At 38.2% G+C, this 18,934-nt stretch overlaps 1 protein-coding gene across 1 annotated transcript; it reads left to right on the top strand.

Annotated features, from left to right (window-relative positions):
* Positions 1-906: 906 nt before the first annotated feature.
* Positions 907-12,994, top strand: LOC104158706 (testis- and ovary-specific PAZ domain-containing protein 1-like; the record flags this gene model as incomplete). Its single annotated transcript, XM_009696425.1, has 4 exons — positions 907-1,351; positions 2,868-5,337; positions 10,453-10,520; positions 12,864-12,994. Coding segments are annotated over exons 1-4 (3,114 nt in total), but the record flags the coding sequence as incomplete, so codon positions are not given.
* Positions 12,995-18,934: the final 5,940 nt, after the last annotated feature.

The following is an 18,934-nucleotide window of genomic DNA, read 5'->3' as shown; positions in this document are numbered from 1 at the left end:
TTCCTGAGGCGGCCTGGGCTTGCTTTCTGTCAGGCTGGGCTCCTGCGGGGTGACACTGGAGGAGGTAGCCTGAGGGAGCCTGTGCCCAGCTTGGGTGCTGGGCTAGTTGGGGTGCTGTTAAGGCGCACTGGTGAGTGGGTTTTGTGGATTTTTTTTTGCTGTCTCTAGGCTCCTGTAATGCTGCAGTTAAGGTCAGGGAGAGTGGTAACTGCCAGCAAGGTGAAGTCGGCTGACAGGACGGTCACCGGCCCAAGCTCTCTGGGTGAGGGGGTAGGACGTGAGCTAGGGAAAAAGTTGGTAGTCAGGCAAAGTCCTCACTTGGCACCAAAGAGAAAATGTGAGCAGCCCTTACCTTCCTGTCTGCAACCTGCCGTGCTCTCCAGCGTGTCCTGTGAGCAATTTGCTCCTCTTGTGTCCATGCAGAAGGAGCAAGGTGAGAGTAGCCAGAGACTCCCAGGTAAAAAATCCAAGGGGATGCATTGCAGGAGGGCTGCTAGAGGCAGCAAAGGTGTAGCTCTGCCAATTTCAGATGCTCCTGTGTGTGAAGATTGGCAGGCAGCGACCACGGCTGCAGCAACATGCTGGGAAGAGACTGTAAGGAGAGGGACAGGACAAGGTCAACAGCTATTCTTCTCAGAAACTACTTTGCAAAATAAATTCTCAGAAGAAATTGAAAGGAAAGAACATAGTTCAGAAGGACTGAACCTCTCAGGTTTCCAGGAGAGTTCAGGAAGCTCAGGAAAAAAAGGCAAATATTCCTTTATGGAAATAAAATTACAAATCCCATCCTCAGAGCAGGAAATTGAGAGCACAGAGAGCCATGGCATTTCCTTTTTGCCAGAACCAGAGGTGCTGCAACCCAGAAAGGGCGCATGTAGTAGTGAAATGAAAAGCACTGATTCCATAATGATACTGGAGATGCAAATCCCAGATCTTAAGAAGAATTTGGGGACTCAGGAATCCTTGTCTGAACCAAAACCTCAGGAAGAGGTAGATACGCCAGAGAAGTTGGATGGATGTTCTTTAATTGGATCAAAAAAGCCAGGGACATGGGAGAAAGGAAGGAGATGCTTGAGCAAGAAAGGCAGGACATCTTTGATGAAACCAAAACTACAGGGTCCCAGAGAGCAGGGTAGATCTGCCGTGCTGGAACTGCATAAAGAGTGTCCAGAGTCCAAGAGAGGACCTGTGAGTCTGAGAAGGAGGGGCAGAAATGCACTGGTGTCACAGCGACTACAGGGTCTAAGTGGCCAAGAGCAACCAACAACCAGAGGAGAGATGCACAAGTGTTGCATGAAAGAGCAGCAGAACTCAAACCTTCAGAAAGGAACAGAAAGCCTGGGTGAAAGTGGTAAGCACTTGTGCCCCATTGTAGAAGTACAGGTGCAGAATTTGGGCTCCCATGACAAGGGACTGGTGCTGCAGTAAGGCCCCATTAAAATGTGAAAAAACAGGAGATACTTTTTCTTTTGCAGATGGATCTGTGTGGGACAAAGTCATGGGGGCAGGAAAGAATGGCCTGTACCCTGTCTCAAAGTGACTTTTAGTGTCTGGCTGCTTTACTTGGTTCAAGAAGCGTAGAGATAAGAGCTAGGGTCTGCTTTACAGTACTGTGAATGCCAGTCTTAGAAGAAAACAGATTTTTAGGAAGAGGAAAGGCGTTTCTTGAAGGAGAAAAGCAGTTCTTTAGCACAAAGGAAAGGAGATCAGATACCATTTTGGGGAGCGGAGGGAGGCAGCAACAGGCCCCAAGTAACAATTATTTTTTTTAAATTAGTTTCCCTCAAAAGCAGTCATTTCATTTATGTGTACCTGGTCAGGCACAAGCAGGAGAGGAGGCAGTAGTTTCAGCAAAACCAAAATAACAGATAGTCGATTCTTCATTCATCTGTATATTATTTGATTATTTTTGAATATGTATGATGCTGTCTTGTTTTAGTGTTTGCTTTTATAGGATGCTGGTTTTTGTTTTCAGAACTTGTTGCTTTTAGTTGCAGTTCTCAGCAAAATCCTAAAAGATGTAGAAACAAAGATTGTGTTTTGGTGTTTTGAGAGAGCATTGTATCAAACTGGAACAATTTTGAAAGAGGATTTTTAAAAGTCTCTTTTTTGGGGGACAGTTGTCTGAAACACATTCTTTTAACGTTCAAAGGGGGTACATTCAAATATTTGCTGTAGGTTATTATTAATAAATATTTTATCTAAAAACCATATTCTGAAAAACTGAAGTATTAAAATTGTCTTACTTTGAAAGCTAAGATCTAAGAAAATAAACATTCTGCTAGTACATTCTTGAGTCCATTCTGTGGACAAAGTTTTCAGATGTACAGGTTTTTTACATAATCTGTATTTGCTTTGAAAGAAAAAGTAGTACTTCATAAAAATGCAAATCCTGCAATTTTCGTGGATCTTAAACCATCTGATGCATTTGGTTGGATTATATATCTGAAATAAATTACTATATTCTTATGAACAAACTTTCCTATTACAGAAAATCTACTGTGTAAACAAACGATTTTAAGGCTGAGTGTGCAAACAGGATCTGCGTTTTCTTGCTGGACTTGCTCTAATTTGCTTTCCACCTATGTTTTAAATAACAATTTGGAATGTCCTTTTGAAACCTTAAGGTTCTGTTCATCTTCACATTTGTTTCTGAAGACAAAACATCATTTGTTACTGTAAGTCTGCTAATAGTGGTAATTTTTTTTTAAAAAGTGTAAAACTTTACAGAAATGTTTTAGCCTTATACAGTGTCATGTTCTTTAGTAGCCTTGAATGTTTTTTGTTCTCTTTATGAAATACTGCAATAGGGTCGCCTTTTTTCCCTTGGCATATTCTTTAATGACACTTGTTTATTTTTTAATCAGCCAAGGAAAAATGGAAGGCAATTGAGCAAGACTCCAGTACGCAGGCTGTGAAGAAGCTTAAGACAAATCGAAAGAGATCAGAACATTCCAAGGAAAAGGAACCTCCCTGCTCTAAATCTCCTACGGTTGCTACTTTAGGTGGGACTCAAAGCAAGAGCTTTCTATGCTATCCTGTAACAAAAAAGTCTGGTGCGTGGTGTAAAAAAAGGAAACCCAGAATTGATCAAATCAGGTGCTTGCAAAGTTTTAGTGTGACTACAGCTGAAAAAGTGAGAAATGTATCTGCAGAATGTGATGCTGAACATTGCAGAAATGCCCTAAACCATGACAACAACTTGCTCTGTGCAACAGAGAAGAATCCATTTGTGAGATTAGAGGCCTGTAGTTACATTGATACATTTGTGAAGTCTTCAGCTAGTGGAACTACCAGCAGTTTTAAATTAAGTGGATTCTTCCATGTAGCCCAGGATAAAAGAAAGCATGGTTTTTCTGATTGTACTGTAGAACAGAGTGATGTGAATCGCAGCACTAGTAGAATGCGAAAAGAGAGATCCCCCAAAAAAGATGGTTTATTGCTTAATAAAGAAGAACCTCAAAACAGAGAAGGATGTTTTTCATACTGTCAGAGTGAAAACAATAAGTCTTTAAGGGGAAAAAAGTGGAATATTGGTAGAAAGCCTGAAAAAAAGATGAAAATGGCTGAGAAATCAGCAGCACAGAATGTTTTCACAGACATAGCTAATGAATGCAGTGAGTGTGAGTTACAGATGGAAGCGGCAGTTGCCACGTCAAGCTCCTTTGCAGTCTTAGGACTAAATCATAAAGAAATTACTCTGTCACCTTCAAGTGATCGTACATCAAATCTTCCTATAGGAAAAAATACTCATGAAGCGCAAAATACATCAGTCTGGAGAAAGAATGGTACCAAATTGCTTGCATTTGAAGATGGCTCTAAGAAGACATCTGAGCTCTCTGTAATAGCAAAAGGAGAAAATTCAAATAGTGTGGCACATCATTGTGCTGCCTCAGGTAGCCTGAGAGTGCTAGCTCAGGTCCATGATGTTTCTAATTGTCACAAAAGCGAGATGGATGAAAAATTGAACAAAGTTAATAAGAAACTACAGCAGTTTACTTGTCAAAGAACAGTACCTATGTCTGGTAAAAATGTTTGGTCTCTTAAATCTTGTGCCAGGACTTCTGAATGGGTTCATAAAAATTGTGGGTCCATCTCAGAAGGAAAAAGACTTTTAAGGGCTGCCTCCGAGGAATCCTCTGATAAAGACAGTGTTAAAACTGTAGGAAACAGTGCTGTGACTGGGAATTTGAGACGGTTGGATTTGGATGTGTCGTTGGCAGAAATTAACAAAGAATCTACACATAAAATAATGGATTCAAATACTGAATATCTGACTTCACTTGAAACACCAGAATCCTCTTCCGTGGATATTGATGAGACTTCGAGAATAAGCAGTGAAAATGTGGAATCACCAGTTAATAGGGATAGAAACGCCGTGGCTTTTAAGCATGATGATGTGCAAGAAGTTAAAGCAACCTTGAATTTTGCGACAAAAGAAAAACGTAAAAGTAAAGGAGCTGTAACAAAAAGAAACCTGTCTGTGACAGTCCAGAATGGTACATCTACAGGTAATGCAAACAGAATAAACTTTAGCTGGAAAGCATCAGTAGTGAACCAGACATTTTCTGATTTAAAGCTAACGAAAGATTTAAACGCTGGAAACCTGACTAAATTCAAAATTCCTTTATGCAAAAACAAACCTGAATCCAGGAAATTGAAATCTATCTGTTCGTTTGAAAGAAAAACCTGTAGTCCACTGGAGCTTCTTGACAGGACTAGTGTTTCAAGAAGACAGAAAACGGGTGAAGAGACTTTTTTGATAAATTCTGAGCAGCAGCCTCTTCCTGTCACAAGTGGAGCTATGTCTACAGCTTCCATGAAGAAAAAAATGGATGAGATCAACAGTGAGGACTTTCAGCATGATGGCTCTGAAAACCTTTCAAATGAGATGTCTGTGCTCCCTGAACGTTTTTCTTTATATCCACATCCTTTTCATGACAGACAACTAGAGTCATCTTTGCCTGATTTCTGTGGTACTGAATGTGTACTAAAATCTAATTTTCCTGATCGTTCTTGGAATGCAGTTGACAACCCTGTTGCATTAGAAATAAATGATGATAGCCAATCAAGAGGGAATCTTTCACAACACAAAAGTCAGAATTTTCCAGATATTCTTGAAGCTTACAAAGAAGATGTTCTTGTCATTGATGTGATTCAGAATGACCCCGACCTTTTTGGAACCAATAATGAAGAGGAGCTTGCACTTGCAGACAGTGAAAATTGTCCCGCGCAGGCATCCACTACAAGCATCTGCATTAAAGACAAAAAGCAGGACCTTAAGCCCAAGTATCCTGTTATCTCAGAAAACAGCAATTCAGTACATGATAATTTTAGGTATGCATATCATTCATTTTATTACAATACTCCTAAGTACTTTGTTCTCATATCAGTATACTTCAATTGTAGTGGTCAGACTTCCTTACAGAATTTCACTAATTTCTGGGTTGATTTTAAGTGTCAAAATTTGATTGAAGTATGACAGTATTCTGAATGCAAATAAATTAATTTGTTCTTCATAAGAACTAGGGTAAACCCTGAATCAGAGGAAAATGTAGTCCTAAAGAATTGATTTAGACCAAGTGAAGTGAAATATGAAAGTATGAACAAAGCTAAGAGTAATATTTGTAATAAATAACTTAATTTTTAAATACCTGACTTGATTGGAGATAGCAGATATCCCTTTGAGGGTAGTTGTTTAGTTGTGAAGTGGTATAATACTTTGAAATATTTTTTACTTTCTAGGTGTAACTTACTCTTGCTGGATCTGTATGAGTAAATGGTTGTCTCTACAGTCGTACTCCATTCTGCCATTCTCCTCGCCTGCTTTTCTTCTCTCCCCAGACACGTGAATAGTTTTAAAATCTGTAATTGGGCTAACACGTTATAGATGTTTACGATCCTACATCTTTATTCAGCAAGTCCCTGGTCTAAATTATTAGGCATTCATGTTTTTCTGGGATTTGAGATGATAATAAAAGTCACTGAAGGGGGAAAGTATGTTTAAAGTAAAAAAAAAAAAAAAACTTTTGTAAAAGAGGTAGTAGTCCTTTCTGGGCTAGATGAGCTCATCAACTGTCTAGTCCTCGACACTTGTGTTTGATAAATGAGTTTTAATCTTAAGTTTTTCATCTTATGAAGAAAAACATAAAACTTAGATAGAAATGGTACAAGATTTTCCTCTGAAGATTAGGGTTTTTTTATTGGGAGGGATGTTTTAATTTTCTTACTCTGCTCTTTCTGGGTGGCTTTATGTTATCCTTATTTTAAATAATGTTTTTATTATTTTCAACATTGTACCATCTTAGAACTGCATTCTTTTTTTTTTTCTTTTTTTTTTTTTCCTCTCTTAGCCTTTTCCCTTCATTAAACTTAAGGGCAAAAAAGGAAAAGAATCATCTTTGCAGTGCTGAACAATTTTTTAGACATGAAAATATAAAACTTTCGGATGCTAATAGAATAAAACTTCTGCCAAAACAAGCCTCTGAAGAACAGGGAGAGTCTAGTAGGAGCATCCAACTGCTTAAGAAGCAGCTAGGCTATATCATAGTAAATTTATTAGAATGAATATTCATTTTGTGTACAGTGCATATTATATACACTGTATAACAGAATGAGCATTCGTTGTATATTACCCCAAGGTAATAATGGCTGTTCAGAGGTGGTTTCCAACTGACTGTCCAGACAGCTGTTGCACAAAATGGAAGATTAGAACTTGTGAGCCCTTTACGCTCATGTATTGGTTATGGTAGTAAAGTTTTCTAGTTACATAAATAGTAACTCAAAATGTTATTGGATCTTGTAAGAACTTTGTAGGGACGACAAATACTCCCTTTAATTAGTAATGACATTGAGTTAGAGTAGCATTATCACAACCATTAGATGGATGAAAGCTGAACTTGTTTGAAGTCGTACTTCAGCTTTCTTCCTGGTATCTGCTGAATTTGCTTGCCATCAGCCAAGGAAAATAAAAATACATGGTTCTTATTTCTTAAAATTTCCCCTTGATTTGCCAAAGAAGCAGGCAAAGTTGTCTATTTTTGCTTTTTACCTTCCATGATTTGGTGCAAAGTTCATTAGACAGTGACTAATCATAGTTGGTAACAGTCAGGAACGTATTAAAGAACTGAATATGAAAATATTAAAGTATGGCAATAGAGCTTACCACAGTTTTATCAGGTAGCTTATGATATCACAAGATAATACCAGATAATGGCCAGTTCATACTGTTGTTTTTTACTTTGTTAGTATTTGCCCGATACAACTGGGACTTCAACTTTGTTTGGCCAACCAGAAAAAGTGATTATGCCCGCATCATACTACGTATTTTAAAACAAAATATTATTTCTGTTAATATCCCTTTTTTTTTCTTTAGACAAGTTCTAAAGAAATTATCTATGTTTTCTTTTTTGACTTCTTACGTTATGCATACTCAGTTTTGCTTCATTGCAATATTAGTTTGCGACACCGCTTCAATCTGTGCACGTAGAACAGTGAATCAGAACTACACTATTATAAACCATCTCTAACTTGTATAAACATTAGTTTATATGCATATTTTATTTAACATTTGGTTAATGTTAGCCATTATACTCTAGATGAATGTGATCTAAGTGATTTTAGGTAGAAGAGCAATGCAAGCTCTTAATGGCAGCACATGGTGGTTGTTGCTCTGAATGTTTTCTTTAACTGTATCAATAAATAACTTTTGTTATGATTTCCCTTCAGATTAATAAGATGATGATAGAAAGAATCTGAATCTTTGCTAAAATTGTTTTAGTGCATGTATGCATGAGGATGGACTTCAGTACGTTACTTTTTGTGTACTAATATTTTAGTCTGACATTGGTACAGAGCAGTAAGAACTGTATTTCTGCTAGCAGCAAGTTATTCTGAAAGTATAGCTTGTTGAAAAGCTTTTTAAAATGTGTTCAGTGTTAAATGTTTTAAAATGTGTGAGTATTAAACTTAGGAGTTTAATAGCATTGAAATTGTAATTGTAAAGGAAACAATTGGTGCCTTAATTTGTGGCGTTCTTCCAGCTACAAAAATCTGAGATCTAGCAGCTTGTCAAAATGACAGTTGCTATAATGAAGTAATACTTTATATTCAAGTTTCTTTGTGAAACCAAAGCGCTGAAACTCTGCGGAGGATGTACAAGTGTTCAGTGGCAACTATTAGCCACTGTAGATGTGTAACTTGGTGTGGATCTGTTGTGTTTGTGCTTTGAATTAAAACACCGAGACGTGTTTCGCCAACGATGCTTTTCATCTTTGACTGTTTATGACCCTAAAAGCTGGAGGGGTATTTTTAGTTAGGAAAATTCAAAGATAATAATTTTTGGCTTCCAGTTTTCAGATAATGAGAGCACGTGTCCTTCAAAAGCAGAACGTGCTGATCACAACAGTGATTGAGGTCCAAAATTCAAATAAGCCTTGTTTCTTTTTCGGTTTTTTTGTTAAAGTGAGCTAACAAAGCATCCAACAACCAAAGAGGCACTTAACATTGCTACACATCTCTCACGTAAAGTTTCCTGACTACTGTAATGGTGCTTGTGCCCAGAACTGATGTCTCTGAACAACTAGGTTTAAGTAGGACAAGTGAGTCCTGACTCATAATCCAGGAAGATTCAGAAAAGGCTCTCTGTGTGTATGTCCTGAAGGGTTTGATTCGGTTAGCATGCTCTGACCTTTAGGATAAGTAGGACTGGTTATTCCTCTGGTGGTTGCATTTTAAGAGAAGAGTGAGTGCTGGTTACTTCCAGGCATTAGGAAAGGATTCTGGACCTGCAGCCTGAATGGGGCAATGAAACTCAGTTTTCACATACGCTTCTGTTTACCATTTTCTATTGCCTACTCCTAAGTGACTCCCAACAGTGCAGGTTTTTGAATCAATCATCTGAGATATTTCTTTCCTCTTATGTAGGGAATCTAGACACTTAACTCTAAATGGCATCCAGGATGTCTTCTCATTCCAGCAGAACTAGTAGGTTCAGTGGATACCTTTGAAAGCACACCAGCAGCCGTTCTTGCTCTTAGGAGGCTTCTGCATTTTACTGTTTTCCTTTTTATTCAAAAGCCTAAACTTGCATCTGTTATTCATGTGCAGAACAGCAAACTGAACGCTGTGGTTCGTGTAACTTGTGCTGTAAAGAGAGATTTGTTTAAACTTAAATCACCAGCAGCATGCAAGAGCATCTCTCACATTCTGACATGGTCTAGTCTGTCTCCATTTCTAGATCTCTAAAACATGTTGACTTCTTCTGATTCTGTCAGTGCTCCTAGATTTGTCAGGCTGGCGAGCAAATGCCAAGTACTGTAATAAATACGGGTTTCTGTATGTGTTTTAGGCACCTTCTTTACAAGAACTTACAAAGTGCTTCTGTAACTATTTCACACTACACAATTAGCAGAATCTGGTACAGATTTGGAAGTGGCTTTTGACCCGAACATGAAGATTTCAGTCTCTTGATGCTGTTAAATATTTTCAGGTTTAAGCAATGTTCATGAAGATGACAGCTTTCTGGAACTGTCTGCACTGCAGTTTTACGAAAAAGAAAGCCAATTGTTGCAGGCAAAACCACTCAAACTTTGCATTTCACATAAAATGTCGGGGAGAGGAGAAATAAGCCTACAGAGAGCCTGCCTCTAATAAAAATCCCTCTTATCTCTGCAAACTTGCTGTAACTTACCGAACTCTGCTTCTTATTGTATCTTGTGTATATACATAGATATCTGTGCCTGAATGTTTGTATAGTTCCAAGTTACGCGTACTGGGGAACTTTTTCATTTCCACTAGGTTGTTGCAAATTTTCATTGTTCTGTTTTACTAGGCAGCTTGGTGTCATTCACCAGGTAGGAGCTACCAAAATGTGTGATGATGACGTTGTTTTCTGTATTCTATATATTATATTTTACTATGTATTTTTACCTCTGAGCTTTTCCAAGGAGAAATACTTTTTTTTTTTTTCCCCAACTTATCTTTAAAATAGATGAAGTAAGTATCTTTCTGTGAACAAATATTTTTGTTACTCTCTTTGAGATTCATTGTTATGGAAATGGTCTTGAATATAAAATTACTATAAATCGTATTTTGTAGAAGCTGTTGAATTGGCTCATTAGCACAGTATTTCCGTAATTTGCTGTACAGAGAAGATTTCCCTTCTCAGTATTTTAGGCAAAGGTGAAATGAGATAATGAGCTTTTAGTGACAAATTTTGGGATTTGAAATGTCTTGGTTTTACTTAATGTGTTTAGGTGTATATCTGTAGGAATGGACATAAGAAAACAAAAAGAGAGAGTTAAGAACAGTCCTGCAACAGCGTGTTCTACATTAAGGATTCTGTGCATAGCTAAAAGTATTACTGATAACTTTTAATTTTACTTAACTGGTTATATTAGTTCTGCATTTGTGCAAGATGGGAATCTTAAATACACTTTTTATTCAAAACAGACACATTGCCATACAAGAATCTGAGATGTCAAATGATACTGAAAATTGCTGTGATTCCGTGCTAAAAGGTAAGAGTCTTTGGAGATTTTTGGATGTGTAATCAAGAGAAGAAAGTAACCACGAAGATGTTCAGTGGCAAAACCTTGGCTTTCTGCTTTCCACATAAAATGAGAACGTGTCAGTTCAGTAATATCTTTTGATAGTAACAGCAGTTTGTTTCCTAATGCATATAAAATGGATGTCTTTTGAAATGGTACAACCCTGAGCCTTGCAGGGAACTTCTGCTTCTCTGTAGTAGTTGTCTGTTGGTAGTGCTGGGGGGGTTTTGTTTTGGTTTTGGTTTTTTTGACATCTCTCTGATACTTCAGGCAAGGAATTCTGTTAGTTAATGAGATGATAGTAAGACACTGAGTACTGTGATACTGCTTTGGAGTGTGACTCATAATCTCACGTGGTTGTTCTCTTGTGTTCATCAGCAGACAGAATTTTATAATAGGTTTTTTTTCTAGGTTGTACTTTGGTTTTTTGCAGATGCTATGCCCGTTCCTCTGAAACTGTTTTGTTTTTTAAGGATGCTTATTTTTTTGAGAGAAGAATACTTCTGACTTAATTTTAAGCAGAACAGTCCAACTAGGCAGCATCTGAATGTGATTTGTTTTGGTTTTTTACAGCTTGCCTATAGACCTATTATGCAAGGTATGTCTGATGTGGAAGTTTCTCTTGGATAGGTTGGAGGAACAGGATTTTGGCTTTGAACAGAAACTCGTAACTGACCGACTGCAGAAGACATAAAGAGCTCAGACTGGTTTTAAAGGTTCTCGGTGTTTCCCTGTCTGGTGTCCCATTTGTCAGCTTACTGTTAATCTGGCACTCTGCTGTTATGTATTGATTTTGCTGCAGGCTTGAAAAGTGTCTGTGACAGTACGCCTTTTCATGTTAATGTGTTATGTTTATGTAGGAGGAGTGAGTGGTTTGGGCGGGTGTAGCCCCCTGGAGAAAAAGAAGTGAATAGTGACTATTTGGGAGAGGGAAAGTTTCAGGCTTCGGTGATTAGAAGACAAAATGAAAGGTAATGAGGGTTTAAGAGCTCAGGCACCAAGAAATAGACACAAGTTCCTTGAGGAGGAGTAGGGAGGAAGTACACAGTTAGGCCTCTGGTGATGTAAAGAGCCAGAGGGGCTTGTACCATGGCATCTGCAGTACTGAGATGATTTAAACCAAACCTGGGAGCAAATCCTGTACTATATATTAACTTCTGCATTTTCTTAGGCTGTTTGTTGTCTGTCTTCATGTTCTAATGAAGTTTGAGGCTAGAAGTCTCTGGGTCCTTTAGTGGTGCTTAAAGAAAAGGGTTTAAGTAGGTACTTCTTCCTAGACCTGAGAAACTGAGGATCACATCACACTCTTAGATTAATATGCACATGGTAACTTGGGTTTGATGTATGAACAGAAGAAAGGTGCCTGGTTTTGGTAATTACTGACAATTTATGTGTTTATTTAGAAAGACTTATTACTGCTTTGGGGTCCTGTGTTATGTAGTGAGGTCGTGGCTCCTTGTCTCAGTGGCTTCACAGTCTAAGAAGGGCAACAAATTCTACAGTTAAGGTATTCTGGATGATACCAGTCCTCTTCAAGAGGAAATCTTACGTACGTTGTCTTCAAGTAGATGTGTCTTATACTGATGATCATACAGAGACTAGTGACTGTAAGATAAAAGCCTTTCCAATAGTAATCTGATTCTTTCTTCCTGTATCTGGACAACGCAGTGGGGTTGAAATTCATTCATGTGATCCAAGGAAATAGTGAATGTCTTTTCTATGCAGAGCTCTTCAGTTGTACATAAGCAGCTGCTTCAGAGAGCTGCAGTCAGATATTCTGTTCATTTCCTGTGGCATCTGCAAAAGGTGCTGAAATTTCCTGACACTGAATTCTCATTGATTTTACTGTATTACAGGAATTTGGAGTTTCTCAGATTTATCTATATTTAGTTCAGGGTTGCATCATGTCATTACGATTAACTTATCCCCTTCTCCAGCAAAGGCTAAGTCTTTCTTTGCTTAGCAGATTACCATACGTATCTTTGGCAGTGTTTTAATAACAAAGCTTAACTAAATTTATTTCTAAGATACTGAATTCAATATTATATAAATAAACCTGTTGTACTGTTCTATAGGGCCTATTACAAAACATACAGCTTGGATAGAATTTTAATTGCAGATTCAGTTTAATATTTGTTTGAAATGATTCGTGCTTTAAAGGTGAAATAATGTTATATATAAATTTCACATTTAGGAAGTCCTAGGAGTTTTTAAATGTCATTAGTATTAAGGCTTTGTAATATTTAGGAAATAAAAGCTTTGTTGTCTTGTAGCATGGGAAACACATAAAGTAATGTGTTTATGCATTTTCAGCTAAAGATATTAACACCCACACCTCCTCCGGAGAAAGCAGTCCTTTGGGAGGTGTTACTGAGGACTTTCTTGAAGATGGGCGACTGAGAGAACTAGATGAACTTTTAAAGAATTTTGACGTGGATGAAAAGGTACTGAGAAATCATGCTTTCTGTCACTAAATAGTTTAAGAAATGATAGTCCATATAATTGGAGAATTTTAATTACTAATGCTCTTTTATCAAGAAAATTTTTAATTTCCTGTAATAAAAAGAATATTAGCATTTCATAGATTACTGTGCTATTGACAGTGTAAGTTTTGCTTGACAGAGCTTGGGTTTTTTTTAACCTTGTCACTAATAACTCATCTTCAGATTTGAAATGAAACAAGATATGTTCTATCAAGTGTTACAGTAATTCTGTATTACCAGTTGTCTGAAAATTACTGTTCCAGTGAACACCTCAGAGTACTCCTGTGCCTATGTGCCATTTTTACATAACATACCTCGTTTTAAAAGTTGGTGTTAAATGCTTCTCACCACACAGTCTCAGAAGGATGGGGTGGTGTTGAAAAACTGGGGAGCTGCACAGCCATCATGCATCCAAGGGAAGGGCCATTACCTTAACATACTGACTTCCTGGCAGTTCAGAGGGAACATGAAGCCATTTTCATGCTCGCTGACTTTGTATGACCTTTCTACTCTCTCCGTCCTCCTTCCTCTAGATAATAAGTCTAGGTCTTTTAAGACTTGCTGAAGTTTTATACTATTTCCTTCTTTGATAATGGAATGGAATTTACATCTCACTGCCACTCAGATGTAGCTGCAGATAGCGTTTACTGTTTTCCACTACTTCAAGAGTGGATAATGGTTTTGAGTGGATAAGCTAAACTGTAAAATTCACATGGCTAAAAACTGGTAAGTGATTGATAAGGTAATCAAACAGTAAGGAATCGGTTTCCCTGGCAAAATCGTTATTTAAAAGCAGAATAGAAACATTTCCTTCAGCAAACGGAATTGGGGCTGTTAACATCTGATTCACAAAGTGAACAGCGCTGTTTTATTCCCTGACCTCTTAGAGAGGGTAAAAAGGTCTGTCAAATATTATAGATTAGTGGAGGTGTAGTACTTGTTGCAGTATTGCCAGGTCGATCCCAGTTGGGCTTCTTTGTAGTGGTGTGGCTTTATAAAATCATTGTCCTCACGTTTGCTTTTCTGTGCTGTGTTGGACAACAGTAAGTAACTACAACTGATCTCACCCAAACCTCAAAGTTAACCAAACTGAAGCAACGAAATACATGCTACAGCCCTAAACCTATTCCTGTATGTGGATGAAAAACTAGCTGTGCAGATCTGGGGAGGAAGTGGAATGGCAGAACACTGGTTGCAAGTATTCTACTGTTTGGGGTGATTTGGGGGTTTTGATGGCTTTTCCAACTAATAATGCTGTGAAAAGGACAAAAACTAACCACAGAGAAAACCCTAAAAATATTTGGGGAACTGGTAAAATGAAGTTTGGAAAACCAATGAGAGCATATCTATCTCTAATTCTTTGGCTATCATAAATTTGTGATATCATGTGAAGTTCAAGTTACTTCATGAATAATGGACAAAACAAAGCCAGGATTCCATGACTTTGTTCTGTATCAATCCTTTCAGGTTCTCACTCGCAAATATGTTAGCTGCTGTCTTTTTTTCTCCGTATCTTTGGGGATTTTTTTACTAAAACCCTTAGATTCCTCCTCAATACAGCTTTAAATTTTCATTAAAGTTGATGAAATGTCTTTTGTGGGTTTCTACGGATCTGTCAAGCGCAGTTAAAATTGAGAAGTGGGTCTGAAAATTGCTGGGATTATCAGTGGGAGCAAAGAGAAGTGAAGACAATCCTGTCACCTTTTTTTCCAATTAAAAATCACTATTTTAAAGATCAGAGTATAATGACAGTGTGTCCATTTAAAAAGACGGTGTAAGAGTAACCCTGCAGTCCAAAGTACAGTTTTTACAGTCAAGACTATATTGTCACACCTTCCAACGATCACTAACAGTATTAAGCCTGTAGTGTAAAGTGTAACAGGCTTAGTTGTGCTTTGCTGTATCTGAAAGTACATTTTAAATATCTTCACAGTTCAGGTTTGCAGGTGGAATGCCTGATGTTAAACAAGGAAAAAAAAGCAAAGCTGAAAAACGGTATGTATACTGTGTCCTTCATGTAACCTGTGATGTTCCCCAGTTACTGTACAAATGAAATGTGATGTTTTTTACCAAAACACCGTCAGCATTTTAATTCAGTGTTTCTATGTTATTGTGACTATGTGGTGAAGAGAATAAATATGTGAAATAATATAATTTCACTGTGCAAAGTACAAGACAAGTATAGTCATAGCCTGACAGGACAGTAGAGGTTATTTTGTCCTCTGGCTGGTGACGAAATGTATCCACTTTATGCCAGTGTCTCACCTTGGCATCTCAATGTGAGTATTGCGTAAGAAACATTTTCAGCCACAATAGCGCTTACCAGAACTTTAAAAAAAAAATCAATGAAACTTTCAGCTTTCTTTTCTGCTTCTTGGGACTTTCTCAACTGATGAAAGAATTGAAAGATCTCATTCAAATTCAGGCTGACAAATATTTGAACAGCAGTAGAAAAAGGTGCTTAAAAACGTGGCATGTGGAGTTAAGCGCGTGCTTTACTGTTCTGCTAGCTTCAAGCTGCACTTAGAGTGTTTATTGTACGTATGACTTAAAGTGTCGGTCAGACTAAGAAACTTCCATTTGACATCAACCCAAAAATGAAGCCAAATAAGACTTTGTAGAAAAAGTATGCTTAACTGATGGAATACTTAAGTAATTAGAAGATAAATAACTGATATTTCAGAGTCATTTTCACAATAATCAAGAAATTGTACCTGGTGTAGAAGAGGGTATTGCTTTTTTCCAGCACCAGTCACATTTCTGTGACAGACTTGAAGTGTAGCAGAAGTCCATGAAATGGAGAATATTGCATCTTTTCGTTAATCCACTAGAGAGCTCCAAGCTCCTCCTTCTGGTAAAATACCATTTAAATTTAGCTTAGTAGCATAAATGGTTCTTTATGCTATGGAATAAGTAGATTATGCTGGATAAAATACATTTGTGCAAGTGATACTGCATTACTTCACTTCCTTAGTTAAAATGCAGCACTCTGCGGTTAGAGAAGAGGCGTTTATTCCTTCATTTGGAGTCAAACTGTTTTCTCTAGTTTTACTCAGAAATGTTACCATTGCAAAGTTTCATCTAGAAGAAAACATAGTTACTGTTCTTATTTAGCAAACTCCACTTCTAGCGATGCTGTTGCTTAAAAGAAGTTGTTGATTATAGGGCTATATAACTTATAGTTCCTGGCAAAATTGTGTGTAGTTTCATGTATAGATTAAAAAGAGAGCTGAGATTTGTTATCCTGAAGGTAAACTGCTATGAAAATCCTGTTGTGTCAGATCTGAGGCTGACATCACAAGGAAGCATAAGAAAAACTTTACATAGTAAGTTCAAAATTCTGAGTGACTAGAGCTGCAGATTTTTTTCCTCTGGAGACCAATACAATACATTGACTAGAATAAAAATAAAGACTCTTAGTGAAGAATTGGGGTTTATTAGATAGAATTTATTCTTCTCTGCCATAGCATTTTTATTTCAAACTGTATTAAAAACAGCCTGCAATTTAGGAAAGATTTGAATTGTCCTGGCTATGAGAAGTATTAGATAGCTAGAATGTGCCCCTCATAGGGGATAGCATGTCTTTTTTCTGTCTCCAAACAGCAAGCAGGCTGAAATGTCCTTTTTACTGAACCTAGATTCTTAATTGAAAGGGGGAGGAGAAGAAGATTGCATGAAAGGGGATTATTTTTTTCTGTGGCTTTATTTACAAATAAGAAAGATATCACTTAAGTATTTTGCTAGCAATATTTGTAGCTTATTTTGGAAAACATCACATTTCAGTAGTTGAATTATCTGGAATGTACATACTTGGGAATAGTTAAAGGCAGAACAGTCTTTAATTGGAGTTGCCTTTGAAATCACCTAAATTTTCTGCCGAGTAGAGTCAGTTATTAGGAAAGAAGACATTTGGCTCTTCAAATGTGATTTCAAAAGCTTTGTGGATTACTCCTTTGGCAGATATGACGTAACAGACTACTGAAAAGTAGATGCTTCTTCAGAGGTGACGGAAATCATCTCAGTCTTCCTGTCAGTGTAGTGGAAAAAAAAATAGAGGTTGTTCACAGGTGCCTTTTCTACTTACTTACTGAATTTCATATAGTTACACTTTAGGAAAGAATAATCTCAGCTAAGATCATAATCAGATTGGACCAGGCAATGAAAGTAATGAAAGTAAAGTAGTTGGGACGGCTAGCTATTTAAATTTATGGCAAGTTTTGAAGTGGTGTGTAAATTGTTGCGGTAATTCTCATCTTTTATACGCTTAATCCGCCTTTTAGGCATTTAGTATTTGGGAGAAGCACCTCTTTAATTTGGTTAAACAAATTTTTGTTTTTTAATACTCAACAGTAACTGTAAATACAAGGATGTTGTGAACTGTGAATTGCTCTCAGGATTGCCGTCGCATGCCCCGAAAGTAAATGTCCTCAGTGAAGCCACAGTGATGAAACCCCGGACAAATGGTATTGTATGCTATATTGGTGAACCCTCCAGAATGTAATTTTAAATGTGTTTTATTTACCTATAAAATCTTAAGGAATTTCTTCAATTCCTGAAGGCATTGACTAGAATTTGTTTTAGTTTGCATACATAGAAGCAAAAATGTAAGCTCTCATGATACATTAGTGAGGTATAGAATCCTATTTGGTAGCAGAATCCTATTTGGTAGGGTCAAATAGCAATCATTCTATCTTGGTATTTATGGTTCTCACATAGTTTAGTGGTACCTGCAGCAATACCTGCATTCTTAGTATTTTGACACATTGAGTTTGAGCCGTGTTAGGGGGATTCTAGCCCATGAGTTGGCGGGGCTGATTGAGAGGGCTTTAAACTGGGTTTGAAGGGGGAAAGGGATAAAACCCAGCGCACTGGAGATGAGTCTAGGGGTGGCAGGCCAGTCTTAGAGGGGAGATCGATAGCCCAGCTGAAGTGCATCTACACCAATGCACGCAGCATGGGCAACAAACAGGAAGAGCTGGAAACCATGATGCAGCAGGAAAGCTGTGACATTGTCACCGTCACAGAAACATGGAGGGACAAGTCTCATGACTGGAGTGCTGCAATGAGTGGATATAAGCTCTTCAGAAGGGATAGGCAAGGAAGGAGAGGCGGTGGGGTGGCTTTATATGTGAGGGAGCATTTCAGTGGTCTTGAACTCAACGGTGATGACAAGGTCGAGTGCCTATGGATGAAGATCAGGGGAAGACCAGCAAGGCAGATACCCTGATGGGAGTCTGTTACAGACCACCCAACCAGGATGAAGAGGCAGATGAAGTGTTCTGCAAGTGGTTAACAGAAGTCTCGCGATCGCTGACCCTTGTTCTCGTCGGGGACTTCAACTTACCAGATGTCTGCTGGAAATATAACACAGCAGAAAGGAAACAGTCCAGGAGGTTCCTGGGGTGTGTGGAAGATAAATTCCTCATGCAACTGGTAAGTGAGCCTACCAGGGAAGGTGCCCTGGTAGACCTGCTCTTTACAAACAGAGAAGGACTGGTGGGAGATGTGGTGGTCAGAGGCCGTCTCAGGCATAGCAACCACGAAATTATTAAGTTTTTGATCCCTGGTAACGTAAGGAGAGGGGACAGCAAAATAGCTCCCTTGGACTTTGAGAGGGCAGACTTTGGCCTGTTCAGGGCACTGGCTGACAGAGTCCCTTGGGAAACAGTCCTGAAGGGGAAAGAGGTCCAGGAAGGCTGGACATTCTTCAAGGACATAATCTTAAAGGCACAGGAGCAGGCTGCCCCAATGTGCTGTAAGATGAGCCGACGGGGAAGAAGACCGGCCTGGTTGAACAGAGAGCTTTGCCTGGAACTGAGGAATAAGAAAAGAGTTTACCAGCTTTGGAAGAAGGGACAGGCAACCCAGGAAGAGTACAAAGATGTTGTCAGGGCATGCAGA

The sequence above is a fragment of the Cariama cristata genome, unplaced genomic scaffold, assembly GCF_000690535.1.
Source record: "Cariama cristata isolate BGI_N322 unplaced genomic scaffold, ASM69053v1 scaffold9373, whole genome shotgun sequence".
NCBI classification, from domain to species: domain Eukaryota; kingdom Metazoa; phylum Chordata; class Aves; order Cariamiformes; family Cariamidae; genus Cariama; species Cariama cristata.
The sequence above is the reverse complement of the archived record's forward strand: the minus strand, read 5'-3'. Positions and strand labels throughout refer to the sequence as shown.